Source organism: Bos mutus, chromosome 10, assembly GCF_027580195.1.
Source record: "Bos mutus isolate GX-2022 chromosome 10, NWIPB_WYAK_1.1, whole genome shotgun sequence".
NCBI classification, from domain to species: Eukaryota; Metazoa; Chordata; class Mammalia; order Artiodactyla; family Bovidae; genus Bos; species Bos mutus.
This window is the reverse complement of record NC_091626.1, coordinates 79,104,044-79,127,025: the sequence shown is the minus strand read 5'-3', so window position 1 is coordinate 79,127,025 and position 22,982 is coordinate 79,104,044. Positions and strand designations below refer to the sequence as shown.

General features: G+C 40.6%; 1 protein-coding gene across 1 annotated transcript in view; it reads right to left on the bottom strand.

The window, feature by feature from the left end:
* The window catches only part of RYR3 (ryanodine receptor 3), a 457,031-nt gene that overhangs the window by 354,430 nt on the left and 79,619 nt on the right, over window positions 1-22,982 (bottom strand). The window contains 1 exon segment of the mRNA XM_070378270.1: window positions 22,293-22,412. Within this exon segment, the coding sequence (XP_070234371.1) occupies window positions 22,293-22,412 (120 nt within the window).

The following is a 22,982-nucleotide window of genomic DNA, read 5'->3' as shown; positions in this document are numbered from 1 at the left end:
CCAGGTTTAAGTATTTATGCAGTTAAGTGCCTTTTACATTTACCTTTGTTACTTCTGCAAAATATTTGATAGAATATAATGAGGAAAGTTATAACAGTGAATATTTATTTATTTATTTTTAACAGTGAATATTTAAATCTAAGGTTGTTGCTCAGTCACTGTGTTTCTACAAAAATAGTTGGTGGCTTTGGGTTCAATCCCTGGGTTAGGCAGACCCCCTGGAGGAGGAAACAGTAACCCACTCCTGTATTCTTGCCTGGAGAATCCCATGGAGAGAGGAGCCTGGAAGGCTACACTCCATGGGGTCACAAAGAGTCAGACACGACTGAGCAACTAAGACCAACAGTTACAACTATTTTAGAGTTGGCTCAACTGAGATACACAAGAATTAGGTAAAACTTAATATGGGCAAGTGGAGAAATAAGAACAGAATTCATATATACATTTACAATGTATCTATTTACCTATATATATAATCATAGCAGGTATTGTACTAAATTTTATCTCATTTAACTCTAACATCAACTCTTTAACAAAAAAATTATAGATCGTTTGTAAGTCAGAAAGGCTGAAAGGCTTTCCCATTACCACATCTGAGAATAGCATTCAAGTCGGGAATTCCAAACTCAACTCTTTCTGATACTGTGTCAATATTCCTGAAGAGAAGGTTCTCATCTCTACACCAATGTTGTGGGACTCTAACTCTACAAGGCTACCCCCTCCCAATTTTTATTTTTTGGCCACACCATGTGGCACGTGGGGATCCTAGTTCCCCCAGCAGGTATCAGCCCTATACAGTAGAAGCACAGAATTTTAACCACTGGGCTGGAAGTCCCCTCCCAATTCTTATACTTTAATAATTTAAGGACTTCATATTAGGTTCTTGACTATCTCAGGAAGGGTGGGTCTGGAATGGCCACTGGGAATGCAAAGATTATGACTGCAGTTGGTGGGACTATCTGGGCTCAAGAACTTTCTCAAGTTGAGACTCCTGGCAGGCAAGCTTATTTCCATCATTACACAGTTCTGAAATCTGACACTGACTTATTACCAGGTAAGTGCTCTCTTCCAAAAAGCAATTCAACTCTGGGCATGAAGAGACAAGTTTCCACTAAGGACACAATACATATGTAGATTTTAAACATGTATACATCCAGATTTTACACATGTTGAGGGAAGAGACTTTGCCTGTGTTAAGAGTCAGTGTGAAACAAGTTTAAAATGTATAAAACCTTGTATACGTTTTAAAAAAATTTATTTTGCTATGGAAAAGGATAGATGGTCTTTCTGAAAATATTATACTCAGAAACTGTTCACAACATTTGAGTTCAACTTTTGCCTGGACTTTGCTAACAAAAATCATGTATGTGAATAGCAAGGCACACAATTTAAACTCAGAGATGGAAAACATTCTCTTGGGGAGGAGAAGACAAAGATGTTACTATGTTTTAAAGGAATGGAGTAAAGAAAGTGCCTTTTGATGCCCAAGGAATCAACCACAGGAAGGCAATGCTCTCAGCGTCCACCAGTCTCCTGGTGGCTGTTTATTCTAAGGAACAGTGAGCATCCGTGGGAGGACTGACAGCTGTGGAAAATCACTACCGCAGCGCAAGGAGACTTACTAGGCAAAATCATGGTCCGGAGCAGAGTGACTTCAGCGTCTGATGCCATGCTGGCCTGAGGTTTACTTCAAGAAAGAAAGATTATTCAGAAGGAAAGGGATGGAGTAGGTTGATCACTCACAAGAGAAAGGAAGAATATTATCAGGTTACAGAAAGGTGTTCATATTTAAAAAATCAAATAGAAAGCTTCTACTAGGGAGTTAAAAATTTACTTGAGTAAAACATTCGCTGAAACACTTCCTATGCGAGCAAGGAGCCACTGTCACTTAGAAGCAGGAAATCCAAATTGCAGGCCAAATATCCTTCGAGAGAAGTCCTGCCCAGAAATACCAGCCGAATATAGATAAAGATACTAAAAAGATAAAGAACTAAAAACATTCAGTCACTGTTTCCTTCCTTCATCCCTCAAATGCCCAGATATTGGCTGTTTAATTGACACTGATCAACAGATCTTTTACAGTCTAGCCTCTCACAGGGAGAATATTTATTAATTCAAATATAAGCCACACTGGCAACATCACCTATCCTTTTGATGATGCCCAGAAATTTCTCACAAGAGGCAGCACAAATAAGCTTGTTCTGGAATTGTGAATGTAGAAACACAGTTGGCCCAAGAATCTTCAGGGCAAGACTGCTGACACTTACGATTCCTGAGACTCTTCAGGTGGTACTTTAAAAGAATATCCCAGATGACTCTGAAGCAGGATGCCTCTAACCTTAATTTGAAAGACACCACAGAGAAACTGAACCAAACAAGTAAATTCAGGTCCCTGGACAGTAACTGATTTTTTACTCTAGATCTTTTGTTAAAGAGCTCAATTCATCAAAATGTAAGAATTTCTTTCAAACGAATAACCCACTAATTTGAAATACACATAATTGTTGTTTTTATGATCTTGCCTTATGGCCCCAACCAAAAGTAACACTGAGGTACCCTGGACACCAATATTCTGCCAAGCATCAGTGGCTTCTGGCACAGTTAGGAAGAATGTCCACCAAGAGCCTGGCAAAAATCAGTGCTGTGAAGCTTGTGTTCTTTAAAATGAGGAAGAAGGGGCAGCCAAAGAATGAGAGTCAAAATGCTGGGCAGCTGGCTTGTAAAGCTGCCTGCTGGGAAAATGCATAACTGACAGGCTGGATGGTTGATTTGGTTCTTGATTGAGCCAAGTTTTTCCTGCCTGGCATGGCTGACGTGTTAAATAACAAAGGTGCCTAAAGGTGGAAATGCGGAACACTTGCACCTGGCAAAAACAAGCTGTGCGGAGGAGCAGCAAACAATACCTACTGTTTATAGACAGAGTGGAAACAATGACTCTTTATATGGTCCTAAAAAATATGGCCATAAGTAAAACTCTAACTTAATGAGTAGCACAGGCAATACAACAAGCTCTATAGTAAGAAATGGGACCCTAAATTCCTAGTTTTCAGTGGGATCTACTACGAGAAACTGAAGTTATTATTCCAAAGAGCTTACATGCTAGAAAAACAGCAGAGCTCAGGAAAGAGGAAAGGCAGCGTGTCAGCAAGGAGATGAAACCAGCATGTGTTTTCCATGTGCTGTGAATAAATTAGGGGTGTCAGCATCAGCAAGCAAAGCAGCAGAGGGCATAGGATGGAAGAGCAAGAATGAAGCACGACTGACAGAAATGTCAAGTGATGAGATCAAAGCTGAGGGGGGCAGGCTGGCAGGAAAGCCTAGTCTCAACCTAATGTTTGTGTTTTAGTCTCGAGCTTGGTTTCCTTTAGCTTTGGTAGGAGGAACACTGACCAGCAGGGCACCGCCCCCATATTCCTTGGCAATTTCACTTGCTCTTGCATCCCTTTTGTGAAATGACATGGTTGTTAGAGAATTTAGAAACCATGGTGAAGCTTTTCTCCATTACCCAGAAGTGGTATCCAGCAGCTGCAGGAGAGGACAATGTGTTTCTCTTGGCCTCTCATTGCATAACAGGAAGGAGAAGATTGGGGGAAGCATTCTGAGGCGCCCACAGAGCAGAGAAAATGCCAAGCTCAACTAAAGGCTGATGGAACGAGACACTGGGTACCCAACAGCAGTGCTGTCCCCCTTAGGGGCAATGATCACCACAATTATTAACAGGGAGAACCTTCTGTGTACGGAGTCCTGCTTGACTGCAGCATCAGCTTCACGAGGCTCTTGGACTCAGGGTCTGAAGTGAACACAAAGCTCAGGGCACCAAAGGCCAAGGACAACAGCCTGGTTTCCAAATGGTTTGAATTTTTCTTCCAACACCTCCTTCCTACTCTCAAACTGAGTCCAAATTCCTAATGGAAACACAGTTTTTATTTTTTGTCCCCTCTGTGGAATTTTCATTTTGGTAAATATCCCTAAAATGTCATTTCCGGATTCGAAAATATTTTTTTCGGTAGGGGTATATGGGTATGTGTTCATAAAAGTTGCAATTTTAAAAACCTTTGTGGAAATAAATAATAGTTATAAATGTTAATAGTTTAAAGTTTTATAAAACTTTTCTCCAATACGTACAAATCCTCCAGTATTCCATCCCCTTCAACTGCCTCATAGTATCTGATCTAAACTACTACCAGGAGATGTTCATATTTGCAAGGATTAGCACCACAGGCCCCATTTGCAAGGGAGAATATAGTACTCAACACAGATATTTTAAAACATGTACACTGGAGAGAGATTTAGCACTGCTCCTCGGGAAGTAGCGGCATGAGTTAAAAATGCTCACTTATACATCAGTGTCTCTTTTGCTGTCTCGTATACAGGGTTATCGTTACCATCTTTCTAAATTCCATATATATGCATTAGTATACTGTATTGGTGTTTTTCCTTCTGGCTTACTTCACTCTGTATAATAGGCTCCAGTTTCATCCACCTCATTAGAACTGATTCAAATGTATTCTTTTTAATGGCTGAGTAATACTCCATTGTGTATATGTACCACAGCTTTCTTATCCATTCATCTGCTGATGGACATCTAGGTTGCTTCCATGTCCTGGCTATTATAAACAGTGCTGCGATGAACATTGGGGTACACGTGTCTCTTTCCCTTCTGGTTTCCTCAGTGTGTATGCCCAGCAGTGGGATTGCTGGATCATAAGGCAGTTCTATTTCCAGTTTTTTAAGGAATCTCCACACTGTTCTCCATAGTGGCTGTACTAGTTTGCATTCCCACCAACAGTGTAAGAGGGTTCCCTTTTCTCCACACCCTCTCCAGTCTTATGGACTCTGTGGGAGAGGGAGAGGGTGGGAAGATTTGGGAGAATGGCATTGAAACATGTAAAATATCATGTATGAAACGAGATGCCAGTCCAGGTTCAATGCATGATACTGGATGCTTGGGGCTGGTGCACTGGGACGACCCAGAGGGATGGTATGGGGAGGGAGGAGGGAGGAGGGTTCAGGATGGGGAGCACATGTATACAAAAAATAAAGAAAAAAATAAAATAAAATAAAAATGCTCACTTAATAATAAGCACTCTCACAGTGGAGTGGTCTGTGTCTATTTCACTAGTGCCTTCCTTAACCAGAAGCATTCCAAGTATGAAGGACAAACAAACATCAACAAGATCATTGAACTATGGAGATCTGTTGGATGCCATTCTCTCCAAACCTCCTTTTGCTGAAGTCACCGATACCTTTCACTCAGCTCATGTGCCAGATTTGATAATCACAGGAAAATCATTAGGAGACTCAGTCTCTTCTAACTTGAACCCAACCCATCACTCAGCACCTGATGAAGGTGCCCAGGAAATAACCATGTCGAATACTGCTCCTGTCCACCCATCCAAGTTCATATGACAGAGCCTTAACTTGAGTTTCCTTCCTTAGCTCTGCTAGGTAGCTAACCCAGGTGACTGAGGTTTCCCATCAACAATGAGGAGAGAGAAGATTATCAGGGAGGGAAGGAGAAAGGAAAAGCCATCATCAGGACTCATACCTCCAGTACACAATGGTTGTATCAGCTCGGTACCATGAGAATCAACACATTGATAGAAACCAACAGACCAATGCCACACCTCAAAATGTAAAGTCTTTGCTCATGGTGACCCAAGATGTTTGTCAGACCGCATGAAGATAAATGTCTCAAATCAGCTGCCCTCCAGCACCATCTGTCCTAAAGTTCTCTGTGAACAAGATGAAGCTGAGTGCCATGTCTGGCTTTCTAGTAAACTTGCACATTTGGGAAAGAAGCAAGTTCATTCATCACTAAAGCAATTGGAAACTTTCCATGGCAGGCTGCAGTTAAGTGTGAACATGATGCTAATGAAGTCAAGGTTGGTGGTAGTTTGCCTCATTTTGTGATGCCATCTAGCTACTTTGTCATTACTTAATCAAACAGGGAAACAGATGTATAAGGCTGATGACTGCAAATTCAGACCTGCCACAATTTCCAAAAGTGAGGTCTGCAGACCAACTGCCTAAGAGCCAGGCAGAAGTTTGTTTAAAAAAATAAAAGCAGATTTTTGGCCCCGCCCAAGATAAGGATGTGCTCATTCAAGTTTGAGAACCACAGCCCTTCTGGGTGAGCTTGGTGCCAAACCCTGCAGATGCTGGCTAAGATCACCATCTTTAAAGACAAAGCATTCATGACATAATTTATCTGGGAAACCAGGGAGTGAGCAAAACCACAGTGCTCATTTTTCAACTTGAAAAGTGATCAGAGTAGGTTGTGGAAACTTCTTCATGGACATCATAAAGTCCTCGTTTTTCTTGGTTAAATTCTTCACCAAAAAAAGTAATTCTCTTTAGCCGTGATCCACTATGCTTTGCTGAATGATAACAGTAAGCCTTCTTGTGTTCATTCAGTCTCGGAGCTGGCATTACATTCTAAAACCTCTCGTCTTTAGGCAAAGGAACTGTTTGATTATTATCAGGATAATAATTCAAATTTCAAGTCTCAGGTGACTGCTCTTGGTATGGGAGAGGTGGGGTGGCAATCAATTATTCCACCCTTGGTATTCTGAGGCAGTACTGTACCTGAATCAGCCCAAAGAGAAGATAATTTCATCTGTTTTGAAGCAGAAATATGTTGGGATGTATAGTGAACTGCTCAAGTGGGGCTTATGGCTAAAGTCTTTGATGAAAGTGCTCTAATAAGAAATAGATCATTAGGGTAAAGGGTTTTTAAATTCTGTCAACCACTCAATAGCTCAAAAACAGCTATCTGACAGAGGCTTACAAAAAGCTTTCTTGTACCAGTTGCTCTCATCTAAAGGCTTTGCATAAAGCTCAACTGAGTTTATGTGGAATGGAAGAAAAATGATTGGCTATTATAATCAGTGCTGCGATGAACATTGGGGTACACGTGTCTCTTTCAATTCTGGTTTCCTCAGTGTGTATGCCCAGCAGTGGGATTGCTGGATCATAAGGCAGTTCTATTTCCAGTTTTTTTAAGGAATCTCCACATTGTTCTCCATAGTGGCTGTACTAGTTTGCATTCCTACCAACAGTGTAAAAGGGTTCCCTTTTCTCCACACCCTCTCCAGCATTTATTGCTTGTAGACTTTTGGATCGCAGCCATTCTGACTGGCGTGAAATGGTACCTCATAGTGCTTTTGATTTGCATTTTTCTGATAATGAGTGATGTTGAGCATCTTTTCATGTGTTTGTTAGCCAGTCCAGGTTCGATGCACGATACTGGATGCTTGGGGCTGGTGCACTGGGACGACCCAGAGGGATGGTATGGGGAGGGAGGAGGGTTCAGGATGGGGAACACGTGTATACCTGTGGCGGATTCATGTTGATATATGGCAAAACCAATACAATATTGTAAAGTTAAAAAATAAAATAAAATAAAATTTTTTTAAAAAAGAAAAATGATTGGAAAACATCCTAACAGAGAAAGCAGCTAAATTCTTAAATGACTGTCTTAAGAACAATTTGTAATCATCGCCTGAAATAATTTGGATGAAGAAAAACTCATTCTCCATAGCATTTTTAATTATTTAAAATCAACTGCTTGCTATACATCGGGAATTTGAGATGCTTTCAAATTGTGGTGCTGGAGAATACTCTTGAGAGTTCCTTGGACTGCAAGGAAATCAAACCAGTTGATCCTAAATGAAATCAACCCTGAATATTCATTGGAAGGATTGATGCTGAAGCTCCAATACTTTGGCCACTTGATGCAAAGCCGACTCGTTGGAAAAGACCCTGACACTGGGAAAGATTGGGGGCAGGAGGAGAAGCGGGTGGCAGAGGAGGAGAAGGGGGTGGCAGAGGATGAGATGATTGGATGGCATCATAGACTCAATGGACATGAGTTTGAGCAAACTCTGGAAGATAGTGGAGGGCAGAGGAGCCTGGCATGCTTCAGTTCATGAGGTTGCAAAGAGTTGAACATGAGTTAGTGACTAAACAACAACAGGAATTTAAGAACCAACAAGATACTGTTTCCAAATGACTCAAAAATATTTCAGTTCATGTAGTTGTTTCAGGTCACTATTTACAAACCAATGAAACCACTGAAAACTACTGAAAAGGAGAAATAAAGTTGTCAACTAAACTGAAAATCTTAACTTCTAAAACAATTTAAACATTTCCTTTACAAGACTCTTCTCCTGTGATGGCCAGGCAAATCAGATTTGAGAGGTTATTTTGTGTAACATTTTAAAGCATGTTGGAATGAGAGCAAAACTAAATCTCTTGAATCACTATCCAATGTTCTTTGTAAACAATTATTTCAACTGTGAACTCTGAATATGCACATCATTTCAAAAGCTCACATAAAAGGTCATCAGCATGATTTAGGTTTTATCCCCAGGTTTTAAAACACCCATGAGGAATAAAAATGGTGGGTGTCACATGCCTGGGGTTCTTGACAAATTCTAACATAAATGCAATGCATCATTTTAATTCCATGTAAAAGTAACAACTGGAAAAGAGATGTTCTTCTAATCACAGGGGGAAAAAAGGCAAGTCTTTGTAATCCAATTAATAAGTTGAGGAGTTGGTGGAAGAAGAAAAAATACTGTTAATCGAGACCAAAATAGCAGCTATTAGGTCTGAAGAGCAAAGCACTAAGAGCTGCAGAGGAGCCCGGGTATGAATAATACCTACTCATAATTCACCTGGGGCCATTTGCCTGCTGTGAACAAGTGAATGACAAATGAGCAGCCGAGCTATGGTGCCACTTTACACTGAATAAATTCTCTGTGAAGATTCCCACCTCTAAAGGTACAGACTGTCTTTAAATAAAAAGAAGGGACGGTAATGCCTCAAGCAGGTATGTTATCAAGACAGTATTATTAACTCAAATAGGAAGGAGAACAATATAGATGAGACAAATTCTCAGGGTTAACATCCCCCTCCTCCTTTTTTTTCACTAGAGAAGATATCCGGCAAACGACAAATGCATTAATAAACTTGATATGCATTGCTCTTAACTTTTATGCTATTCGTTTGAATGTCTGTTTCCCTTATCTCTTAACTGTTAGAAACAGCAGGGCATGAGACTCAACATGGATGTAGAAATGGAAAGAAAATTTCTGGACAGGAAACCAGTTAGCTGCTGAATGGGAAGAATTGCCCCATGCGGCCATGATTTGCAGAATCTGAGCATCCCTAGGATTGGACTCCAGTCCTTCAACTTGATGAATTACATATAGACCAATAGGAAATGAGTCCTTTGTCCCGCCTACGCAAAACAACAAAAGTCCCTGGCCCAATGTGAACAATCTTCCCTTGGGGTTCTCTCAATTCCAGATGTTCTTTCTCTTATTCTTCAGATAACTCAGGGTTAGGAAGTAGGGTCTGCATCCTCCTCCTTCCCAGGAGTGTTTCTAGACTGTTGCTCTTCCACAAGTTAACTCCTCCTTTAAGCTTCCTATCTTCCTATGCCTGGTGACATCACCCCTTGCTCCCTCCCTTTTTGCAATTTGTGTATTTCTTTCACCTTCCCCATCTCCACTGAAATCTCAGGCCCCTTTTCGTTCCCATTCCTGGTGATTAGAACACTCACATCAGTATTTGTTGGACTGTGTGCTCCCTTCAAATGTATGACCCCCTGCAATTGACCCCTGGCAACTAGTAATATGACCTAATTTGGACACAGGGTCTTTATAGATGTAACTAAGTTAAGAGGAAGTCATTTTCTGGAAGAGTTTGAGTAGGATAGGTGTTAGCTCTTCTCTAAATTTTTGGTAGAATTCAGCTGTGAAGCCGTCTAGACCTGCGCTTTAGTTTGCTGGAAGATTTCTGATTACAGTTTCAATTTCCATGCTTGTGATGGGTCTGTTAAGATTTTCTATTTCTTCGTGGTTCAGTTTTGGAAAGTTGTACTTTTCTAAGAAAATTGCAGAGGAAGGTAAACTTCCAAACTCATTCTATGAGGCCACCATCACCCTAATACCAAAACTTGACAGAGATGCCACAAAAAAAGAAAACTACAGGCCAATATCACTGATGAACATAGATGCAAAAATCCCCAACAAAATTCTAGCAATCAGAATCCAACAACACATTAAAGATTAAAAAGATCATACACCATGACCAAGTGGGCTTTATCCCAGGGATGCAAGGATTCTTCAATATCTGCAAATCAATCAGTGTAATAACCACATTAACAAATTGAAAAATAAAAACCATATGATTATCTCAATAAATGCAGAGAAAGCCTTTGGAAAGATTCAACATCCATTTATGATAAAAACTCTCCAGAAAGCAGGAACAGAAGGAACATACCTCAACATAATAAAAGCTATATATGACAAATCCACAGCAAACATTATCCTTAATGGTGAAAAACTGAAAGCATTTCCCCTAAAGTCAGGAACAAGACAAGGGTGCCCACTTTCACCATTACTATTCAACATAGTTTTGGAAGTTTTGGCCACATCAATCAGAGAAGAAAAAGAAATAAAAGGAATCCAAATTGGAAAAGAAGAAATAAAACTCTCACTGTTTGCAGATGACACGATCCTCTACATAGAAAACCCTAAAGACTCCACCAGAAAATTACTAGAGCTAATCAATGAATATAGTAAAGTTGCAGGATATAAAATCCACACACAGAAATCCCTTGCATTCCTATACACTAATAATGAGAAAATAGAAATAGAAATTAAGGAAAAATTCCATTCACCATTGCAACGAAAAAAATAAAATACTTAGGAATATGTCTACCTAAAGGAACTAAAGACCTATATATGCTGCTAAGTCACTTCAGTTTTGCCCGACTCTGTGCGACCCCATAGATGGCAGCCCACCAGGCTCCCCCATCCCTGGGGTTCTCCAGGCAAGAACACTGGAGTGGGTTGCCATTTCCTTCTCCAATGCAGGAAAGTGAAAAGTGAAAGTGAAGTCGTCCTGTCGTGTCCGACCCTCAGCGACCCCATGGACTGCAGCCTTCCAGGCTCCTCCATCCATGGGATTTTCCAGGCAAGAGTACTGGAGTGGGGTGCCATTGCCTTCTCCGAAAGACCTATATATAGAAAACTATAAAAAACTGGTGAAATAAATCAAAGAAGGGACTAATAGATGGAGAAATATACCATGTTCATGGATTGGAAGAATCAATATAGTGAAAATGAGTATACTACACAAAGCAATCTATAGATTCAATGCAATCCCTATCAAGCTACCAACAGTATTTTTCACAGAACTAGACCAAATAATTTCACAATTTGTATGGAAATACAAAAAACCTCGAATAGCTAAAGCAATCTTGAGGAAGAAGAATGGAACTGAAGGAATCAACCTGCCTGACTTCAGGCTCTACTACAAAGCCACAGTCATCAAGACAGTATGGTACTGGCACAAAGACAGAAATATAGATCAATGGAACAAAGTAGAAAAATATAGATCAATGGAACAAAGTAGAAAGCCCAGAGATAAATCCATGCACCTATGGACACCTTATCTTTGACAAAGGAGGCAAGAATATACAATGGAGAAAAGACAATCTCTTTAACAAGTGGTGCTTGGAAAACTGGTCAACCACTTGTAAAAGAATGAAACTAGAACACTTTCTAACACCATACACAAAAATAAAATGGATTAAAGATCTAAATGTAAGACCAGAAAACTCCTAGAGGAGAACATAGGCAAAACATTCTCCAACATAAACCACAGCAGAATCCTCTATGACCCACCTCCCAGAATGCTGGAAATAACAGCAAAAATAAACAAACGGGACCTAATTAAAATTAAAAGCTTCTGCACAACAAAGGAAACTATAAGCAAGGTGAAAAGACAGCCTTCAGAATGGGAGAAAATAATAGCAAATGAAGCAACTGACAAACAACTAATCTCAAAAATATACAAGCAACTCCTGCAGCTCAATTCCAGAAAAATAAATGACCCAGTCAAAAAATGGGGCAAAGAACTAAACAGACATTTCTCCAAAGAAGACATACAGATGGCTAACAAACACATGAAAAGATGCTCAACATCACTCATTATCAAAGAAATTCAAATCAAAACCACAATGAGGTACCATTTCATGCCAGTCAGAATGGCTGCTATCCAAAAGTCTACAAGCAATAAATGCTGGAAAGGGTGTGGAGAAAAGGAACCTCCTACACTGTTGGTGGGAATGAAATCTAGTACAGCCACTATGGAGAACACTGTGGAGATTCCTTAAAAAACTGGAAATAGAACTGCCATACGACCCAGCAATCCCACTGCTGGGCATACACACCGAGGAAACCAGAACTGATAGAGACACACGTACCCCAATGTTCATCACAGCACTGTTTATAATAGCCAGGACATAGAAGCATCCATCAGCAGATGAATGGATAAGAAAGCTGTGGTATATATACACAATAGAGTATTACTCAGCCATTAAAAAGAATACATTTGAATCAGTTCTAATGAGGTAGATGAAACTGGAGCCTATTATACAGAGTGAAGTAAGCCAGAAAGAAAAACACCAATACAGTATACTAACGCATATATATGGAATTTAGAAAGATGGTAACAATAACCCTGTATGTGAGAGAGCAAAAGAGACACAAATGTATATAGAACAGTCTTTTGGACTCTGGGAGAGGGAGAGGGTGGGATGATTTGGGAGAATGGCATTGAAACATGTATAATATCATATAAGAAACAAATCGCCAGTCCAGGTTCGATGCAGGATACAGGATGCTTGGAGCTGGTGCACTGGGATGACCCAGAGGGTGGTACTAGGAGGGAGGTGGGAGGGGGGGTTCAGGATGGGGAACACGTGTACACCCGTGCCAGATTCATGTTGATGTATGGCAAAACCAATACAATATTGTAAAGTAATTAGCCTCCAATCAAAATAAATAAATTTAAATTAAAAAAAAGAGGAAGTCATTAGGGTGAGGCCTTATCCAACAAGACTGATGTCCTCATAAGGAGGAGAAAACACCATGTGAAGTCATAGACACACAGAGAGAAGGGCCATATGAAGACGGAGACCGAGACTGGGGTTATGCTGTCACAAGCCAAGAAATACTCGGGACTACCAGAAACCAGAGTAGGCAAGAAGGATCCTCCCACAGAGGCTTCGGAGGGACAGTAGCTCTGTTAACACCTTGATTTCAGACTTCTAGCCTCCATAACTGTAAGGGAATAAATTTCTATTTGAAGTCACTTAAATTTATGCTAATTTGTCACAGTAGCCCTAGGCAACTAATGGACTATATGAATAATCTATTATATATTACAGTTTCTCAGCTATTTTTCTTCCTCTTCATCAATGATATTCTACATTGCAGTTCAGCCACCGTCTATCATGGTCATACACCTGGGCCCTAGTTTCAGCCAAACTGGTCTCCTCTGAAGCCTCTCAGGGACACACCCCACTGTCTAACCATGCAGCCACCTTCCAGTTGGCTTGCTCACGCAATTACTCTTATCACTACTGATATCCCTTAATTTTTTTCACTCCCAGTTCTTTCCCAATTCAGCTTAAATTCCAAGATACCATGGTCTAGTCTCCTAAACTCTCTTGTCCTTTTGACATTTATCACACTTACCCAGCAACACTTTGACCCTGGCAGAATTAAACTATCCATTTTCTTCATGCTTCTGGTGGGCTGCTGCACAAGATGACACAATTTGGAAAACTGGTAGCACTGAAAAGTTATGGTTACCAACCTCAAGTGGCTCTTCCAGCTGGGCCCTCACACTGCTCAGCAATTGCACCAGTCTCCTCTAGGCCAGTGGTCCCCAACCTTTTTGGTACCAGGGACTGGTTTCGTGGAAGACAATTATTCCAAGGACAGGGATGGGGGAATGGTTTCAGGATGATTCAAGTGTATTACATTTATTGTGTACTTTATTTCTATTATTATTACATTGTACATTGTGATTATATGGTAATGTGAGCAATGGGGAGCAGTTGTAAACACAGATGAACCTCCCCTTGCTTGCCAGCTGCTCACCTCCTACAGTGTGGCCTGGTTCCAGTCCATGGCATGGGGTTAGAGACCCCTGCCAAGTGTTTTATCTCACTCTCCAAAACTTTCTGCACAAAACCTACAGGGTTAGTCCTATCCTTGCCTTCTTCCTCTTCAATGATATAAGAGCTCTTCTTTTGTTTGAAGGCTAGTTCCTCACCTATGTTCTTAACACCAGCTTTCCCCACTATATCAGCAATTTGCACACTAAATCATCCATTCCCTCTTTTGCATCACTTTTTTTTCTCTTTCTCGACTTGTACCTTTCCATCAGCATGGGAATATGCTTAAGTCTTAAGCACATTTAAGTCTCTTCTATTATAAAAATCCTTCTATCCTCTGACCCTCTCCAGCTATCACTCTCTCTTTCAGAGACTTCTGCACTGGCTGTCTTTCTCATTTTCCACTTGGACTCCACCTCTGCTAAATTGGCAAATTGGCTCTGTGCTTGTCAGCCTGTTGAGGTTAAGGTCTCACCAAGACTGCCATTGGCCTCCGTGTTACTACATCTAATGGACATCCCAACCTCACATTACTTTGCCTCCAAGTGATATTCTACCACGTGGACCATACTCCTTGATAGTCTTCCCTTGGTTTCTGTGGCTTCTATGACATTGCAAATGCCTACTTTACCTCTGATTTCTTAGGATTCTCCTCCTCATTCTCTGTTTCTCTTCTTCTACTCATCTTTAAATATCTATACTTTCAAGCCCTCTTCTCTTCCCTTCTTAATCCATAATTTTTCCACTCACTCTCTCCAAGCATAATTCTCTAACCTTAAGCCAATCTCTTAAATATTATCTCCATTTCAACCTCTCTGCTTCGTATATCCAGATGCCTATCAAAATTTCCTCTTGAATGTTTTCCAGGCATTTGAATTCAGTATGTTCCAAATTGGGCAGATATTACACCTCCTTTTTTTGCAAATTGAAGGCTTGTGGCCACCCTATGTCAAGCAAGTCTCTTGGCATCATTTATCAACCACATTCGCTCACTTTGTGTTTCTGTGTCATGTTTTGATACTTCCCACAATATTTCAAACTTCTTTAAAATTATTATATTTGTAACAGTGAGCTGTGATCATTGATGTTACTACTACAGCTGAGTGATGGCTCAAATGATGGTTAACATTTTTTAGCAATAAAGTACTTTTAAATTAAGGTATGTACATTTTTGGACATAATGCTATTGTACACTTAATAGACAATATTACAATGTAAATGTAACTTTTATATGCACTGGAAAACCAAAAAAAAATTGTGTGACTCACGTTATTGGGATATTTGCTTTATTGTGGTGGTCTGCATCCAAGCGTGCAATATCTCTAAGGTATACCCATATAATCTTTAACTTTAAAGTTGATGATACCCATATCCTCAACTTTAACATAGAGTGGTGGAGTGCAGGAGAAAAGACAGGTAAACCATCATATCAATGCAATGGATGTTTTGACACACCCCTCCCATTTACAGTGCTTCTGTGTCTTATATCCCAATACAGAGGCACAATACATCTGCCTTATCACTCTTTTAAAAACGTACTTTCTAGAAAAAAATATGATAATCTTTATATCTATAAAAAAAAGTTAGCTATAAAAATTTCAATATTGCTTCATGTACTGAGAGCATTTGCATTTTAATGGATTCTGTTTGATTTAAGCAAATACATATTTCTAACTTTGGAGTGTCAGGCGTTCAGAGGACAGATGCGACAAGGTTGTGGGAGGGCGTATGGAGATCTCCCTGGGTATTCTTAAAAATCTAGCCACTTGAAGAAATATGGCTTCTTTATCATTAAATAAGAATCATAATGCTCTCTATTCCTGAGTATTATAGAAATTAGACAGTGATTTGAGTTTGGAATGAACCATCTTCAGGAAGTCACTTAACTTTGTCTAAATTGTTTTATCTTTTTTTTTTTTTTTTTAATCAATGAGAACAATTTTTGCTTCATAGGTTGTAAAGACTAAATGAGAGTGTGTAAGCACCCACAACAGTACACAACACACAGACTATAATGCTTGATAAATGTTAAAAAAAAAAGATCAGAATTTCAATGCTTAAATCTCTATATTAAAAGACATGGGATTTTTACAGTTTTATCATAGTTTGGATTTTATAAGATCTCAAGGCCATAGAGAAGACTACACACTAAAATTATATTGAGAAGTTCAAAAAAAGGTATACAATTTCAGGCTGAGCCTCTGTTTCCATAAATTTGCACAGACTTAGTTCTTTAGGAGTAAACAGTAAATCTTTCTGAGCTGAAGATAATAAAAGCAACAGAAAATAAGGGTTGTTTTTTTTTTTAGCCAAGAATTCTGTTCTAATTTATGTCATTGACATAATGATGTTTGCACAAACACAGATGTTTAATTCTGGGTGTTCAGCACCTATACAAGTTTTCAGAAACCACAGGAGACTATTTTTTTTTTTTTCAGTTTTCAAAAGAGGAGGTGAAAACAATAGGAATAAAATTTTCCTGGAAAATGTTCAATTTGAAAATTAGATTTGAAACTGGATTTTCCATTTTGAGTAAACCATGGTCAGCAAGACACAGTGCTCCCTGACAGAAAGGCAGAACATTTTTCTGTGAGAGCCCAAAGAGTTCAGATGTGACACTGACTTAAAGGGCACCAGGGTAAACTGTTTCACTTCATCAACATCAGTTTCATTACTAAAATTGGTGAAACAAACAAACCTTGGTCTGTTGCAACTGATTTTCAACAAAAAGTTCCCATATTTTTCTTCTTTTTTGGTGCTCTACAATTAAGGAAGGTAGAAGTCAGGATTTGGAAAGGTGTTGGCTTATCATCGTAAATAACTACCATCAGTGAAGATTCCTGTGGGGTAAGGCGTATGAAACTCTCCTCTTTTTGCCTGAGAATTTGACCTTCAGTTAATTGTCCAGTTTTGTTCTTGGGACAACCTGATAAAACTGATATGCTAATTATGTTACGAGAGAACATTGCTTAGGGTGAAAATGATCCCTAATTTGTAGCCTGCATCTGGATTGGAAAGATCACCAGTACTTCATAGAAAGCCCTCTATTTGTGATTCCCCAAGTGTGATGACCCTTGTATCAGGGGTGGTCCTTCAAAAGCTATGCATGTGGAGTTGCTACAAGATACATCAGCTCCTGTGGTACAGAGCCTTTTAAGCCATGGTGACTCTACACTTGCCTGATATGGACCTTGTCTCTTTGAGCCTGAGCTGTCATTTGAGGTGGGGATTCAGAAGGCAGACCCTGGAGGCTGCAAGGATTTCTGCAGAAGTGCCTGACACTTCCCCGCAGGCAAGCTGTGGCTCTTGTCCTACTAAGCAGATTGGGGTCTACCAGCATCTTATGAGTCTGGATGTTAATTTGAACCAAAGGCAACCTCTTGGTGGACACTGCAGATACAACATAGATGAGACACAATATTAAGAACTAGAGGAAAAACAGACGATTTCTGATTCCTGGAAATACATTTTCCACTTAAAAATGACTGTCAATATATAAAATAAATTGCCACTGGGAATCTGCTGTATGACTCAGGGATCTCAAACCAGGACTCTGTAACAACCTAGAGGGGTGGAATGGGGAGGGAGGTGTGAGAGATGTTCAAGATGGAGGGGACATATACCTATGGTTCACTCATGTTGATGCTTGGCAGAAACCAACATAATTTTCTAAGGCAATTACCCTCCAATTAAAAATAAATAATTTTACAAAATGACCATCCATAAGCATTTGCTGCTATTAATAAAAACAGAGAAGCAACATTTCCCTTCAATGTTGCCTGCTCCCTGGTTTCAACACTGAATCTTCCCTACAAAACAAAATACCTTTTAACTCCTCACACTGTGCTCATTTGAATGAAAAGCTGAATAAGGGTGCTTCTGTGAATTAATATCTGCAATTTCAGGGGCCTTCAGAAAAGGCCATGACAAACAAGACTCAAAGTCACAAGAACTCTCCCACGTGCTCAGCAGTTCCTGGTCTACAGCAGGTGTTGATATTCTAAAACTTTTGCTTCCTGTATTTCTACCCTCTTGCTCCCCGCTTCAATATGACCTCTTTTTTCTCAGGACTTGTACACAGAGAATATCTTTTAAGTACCTTATCTCATGTCTTCTTTCTCTGAGGTCTGTCTTCTCCCTAGAGTTCATCTCAATTTTACCTCTCTGAGTCTCGACTAAGTTGAAATACCCTTGACTGGGATGGCCCAAGGTCACCAGCTGGCTCTGTAGCCAGTTGATAAGAGTGACGTTTGAGGTCTGCGCCTTATACCCAGTTTGCCAGGCTCAGGAAAAAAACACACCTTCTCATTTTATTGCATGGTTAACATTAGTTTCCAAGAGCGTAAGAATGGCACCATTGGTTGTGAAATCTGATGGTAGAGAGTTAGGAGAAATAGCTAGTGAAAAGGGAGGGAACAGGACAGAAGAGGGGTGTGCACAGCTGGAGCCGACTATAGGAAAGCCTGGAGCCACATAAAATGGGTTAATCTAGCAGGCTGCTCCCAGGAGTGGTGACAGGAAATTCTGAAGACCTATCTATCCTTTCCACGAACTTATCCTGTTTTTCTGTGAGAAGCCCTCATGGTGCACTTTCTTCATACTACATACAGAAGAGACACACACTCATGCAATGATAGCATGGGTGCCAACTCTAACAACTGGTTTATCCTTTTGGAAAACCAATTTAATGTTGTTTATACTCTGTTGCCATTAATTCTTCTCCTGGAAAATAATTCAGGAAGCAAGAGTAAACCAACAAAAACCACGTACATGAATTTTTCTTTAATAACCATGAAGATTACATAGCAATATGGAACTGGATGAAATGTGAAAGAAAAAAGGCAGAAGGTCTGAATATCCATGATGAGTGTGACTTTGAAAATATATGGGTACATGTGGACAAAGGCCAGAGTGAAAAACAAAAATGAAAATAGTTGGGACAGGGAATACAGTCATAGATGACACATGTCTTACAAAACTTCTTCAGTTGTGTTATCTTGTTTTAAATTTAAAATGAAAAACCAAAATAAGAACGATCAGTCAAGTGGGTGTTAGCAAGGGTTTTTCTCATCCCTGATGCACTTCTGAGTGGTATGGGTTATTATTTTACACCTGAGGGATGCAAAGAATTCTTAGGTTATGATACATAGTTCTCTTTAATTTGTTTTAGGTAATCTGGCCTAGGTACTAGTAAATCACAATAGCCAATGGTTAAACATCCGCTGGATCATGGAAAAGCAAGAGAGTTCCAGAAAAACATCTATTTCTGCTTTGTTGACTATGCCAAAGCCTTTGACTGTGTGGATCACAATAAACTCTGGAAAATTCTGAAAGAGATGGGAATACCAGACCACCTGACCTGCCTCTTGAGAAATTTGTATGCAGGTCAGGAAACAACAGTTAGAACTGGACATGGAACAACAGACTGGTTCCAAATAGGAAAAGGAGTACGTCAAGGCTGTATATTGTCACCCTGCTTATTTAACTTATATGCAGAGTACATCATGAGAAACGCTAGGCTGGAAGAAGCACAAGCTGGAATCAAGACTGCCGGGAGAAATATCAATAACCTCAGATATGCAGATGACACCACCCTTATGGCAGAAAGTGAAGAGCAACTAAAAAGCCTCTTGATGAAAGTGAAAAAGGAGAGTGAAAAAGTTGGCATAAAGCTCAACAATCAGAAAACTAAGATCATGGCATCTGGCCCCATCACTTCATGGGAAATAGATGGGGAAACAGTGGAAACAGTGTCAGACTTTATTTTGGGGGGTTCCCAAATCACTGCAGATGGTGATTGCAGCCATGAAATTGAAAGACTGCTTACTCCTTGGAAGGAAAGTTATGACCAACCTAGATAGCATGTTGAAAAGCAGAGACATTACTTTGCCAACAAAGGTCCTTCTAGTCAAGGCTATGGTTTTTCCAGTGGTCATGTATGGATGTGAGAGTTGGACTGTGAAGAAAGCTGAGTGCCAAAGAATTGATGCTTTTGAACTGTGGGGCTGGAGAAAACTTTTGAGAATCCCTTGGACTGCAAGGAGATCCAACCAGTCCATTCTAAAAGAAATCAGTCCTGGGTGTTCATTGGAAGGACTGATGCTAAAGCTGAAACTCCAGTACTTTGGCCACCTCATGCAAAGGGTTGGCTCATTGGAAAAGACTCTGATGCTGGGAGGGATTGGGGGCAGGAGGAAAAGGGGATGACAGAGGATGAGATGGCTGGATGGCATCACTGACACGATGGACATGATTTTGAGTGAACTCTGGGAGCTGGTGATGGACAGGGTGGCCTGGCATGCTGTGATTCATGGGGTCGCAAAGAGTCGGACACGACTGAGAGACTGAATTGAACTGAAATAGAGTTTGCTGCTGCTGCTGCTGCTGCTAAGTCGCTTCCATCATGTCCGACTCTGTGCGACCCCATGGACTGCTAAACAAATATTAACTAATTTAAATCTTAATAACAACATTCTTAAGTTGTTACTACTAAATTTCCATTAAGCAGATGAAGAAAACTAAGTTCAGAATGGTGAGGTATCTTGCTCAAGGCCCTAGCTTAGCTGGTGAGTGGTGAACACAGGATTCAGACTCAGAGTCTGGCTCCAGAGCAATGCCCTAAACCAATGTCCTATACCTTACTCAATGGATGACTAGCAAATGGTACCATGGGTTTCTAATTCAGACCAATATTCTTTTCATTACACCAGACTGAATCTTATCTGGAAGATGAAGAAGCTGGAAACAAGACTGAGTGCCTTGCTCATGGTCACATGATGAGCTAATGGCTGAGAATCAACTTCTTTACTTATAATCTAATGATTTTCCTATTATCCCAGACTGCTGGGAATGAAGAGAAAAATACCTAACTAAGAGCAAAAGTAAATGAGGAAAGACCTTAGGGAAATAAAACCTAAGACCTCTAAAAGATAAAAATCTTCTTTGTCTCTTTGCTCTGCCATTTATTTGAATGTGACTCTGTCCTTGGTGCTACTGACAGATGCCTGTGCTCGTGGACCAGGGACCTCCCTACATGGGAGAGAGGCAAGTGATGAAGAGCAGAGGGGCTTCAGGGAGGCGTGGCCACCATGGGGCACGCTTGATGTTCTAGGATTTGGCCAAACTGCATGTGTCTGTGCTGTATATGTTAACATGGAGAAATGACATACTAATCAGGCGGCTTTGCTGGAAAGTATAACCATTTTCTGATTTAAAACATTCTATAGGAAAAACTGAGTATGGGGGTGTGGTGATGGATAATTGTATGCCAACTTGGTTAGACTATAGCATTCAGTTATTTAATCAAACACCAATCAAGATTTTGATGTGAAGATACTTTGTACATATAATTAACATCTACAATCAGTTGGCTTTAAAAGGGATTATTACCCTTGATAATGTGGGTGGGCTTTCTCCAATCATTCAAAGGCCTTATGAATAAAACCTGAGGTTTCTTGGAGGAAAAAAATGTCTGCCTTAAGACAGATTCAACTCTTGAGTTTCTAGTTGATCTGACCTATGGATTTCAGATTTCCCAGCCCTCAAAACTGCATAAGTCAATTCCTTAAAATAAATCTGTATCCATCCATCCACCTGTCCAGAAAAAGGAAGAGATCCTATTGCTTCTGTTTCTCTAGAAAACCCTGACTGATACAAAGGTTTTTCCAGGACTGCAAAGTACTGTGAGAATACGGGCACACAGATCCACCTGACATACAGTTTGTGAAAAGTAGAAAGCAAATGAAAATGGAGGAAGCAAAGTTTCACTGAGGAGAGAGAACACTACATGCCCCCACACAGGCGGGGACCAGGGCAAACATTCCTTTCTGCCCCTGGGTCACAGCAGGCAGTTACAACCACCTCAGCACAGTCGCAACTGAAAGTGATGAGCTTGTTGTGAGACACAGGCCCAAGGACCCACGAATCGCTGAGGCAATAAAATGATAGCTGGGAGTAAAGAAAACACACTTAGATTTCTAGGAATTAACAACAAGGAAGGTGTTTGGGGCATAATAAAAGCATCTTCTCCCTGAAGACTGACAGTGACCTCAAGGCGTCTCCCCCATGTGCTGCTGAACACTTAAAGATAGGTACTATTAATTCTTCGCATTCCTCTGGGCTTCCACTGTATAACTTTCTAGGCTGGGGAGAGTTATGGGATCTGCTTCCCATTTCAAAAATAAGTATGTCTTTCGAATTTCTTCCTCACCACCCTCCTCACCCTCATCATCACTTCCCAGCAGTCCCATTCCCAGACGACTGCTTGGGAGGCCAAGAGGGAAGGTGCAGAGCAGACGGTTAATCTCACCTTGGCTTCTGAAGTGGGTTCCAAGAAGCACAGGCGATTCCCGAGTCCCTCGGCTGCCAGGCAGAACTTCCTCTGCTCCTTGTGAACGTTGGCGATGCACTGGAGGACCACTTCATCTTCCTGCCAGGGGAACAGAGACCCATGTGAGGAGCAAGGGACTACCTCCCAACACAGAGCCAAGCCCCTAAGGCACCCTGCTGCATCTTCATCAGGTCTGCTGAGGGCACATGCCTTTGAATATTAGATAAAGGAGAGTTTGTTCTTCTCATGGCATACCTGAGCTCCTCCCCTGAGTCAGGATTCTACTCATCTCTGGGGAGTGGGGTAGCAAGGACTTGGAAGAGAGGTACTACTTAAGTTCACAGCGTGAGCCTCCCTTCTGAAACGTACAAACTGCACACCATCCAGGTAAGCAGAGGATTTCAACCCTTGAGGGAACCTTAAACTAAACCTAAGCAATTTCTCCAAATAAACAATTAAACAATGAGGGAAACTGAGATGGCAGCAGAGATCAGAGGGAGGCAGGATCTGTGGAGGGAAGGTCCATTCTATGACAGGCTGGAGAGACATACTTTGTTGGAGGAGAGGGGTGTATGCAGTGAAACGCATTCGGAGATGACAGAGGAGGCTGTGGAGGATACCAGCAGATGCCTTTAATTTTAAATTCTCTTTTATATTGAGTTATAGCTG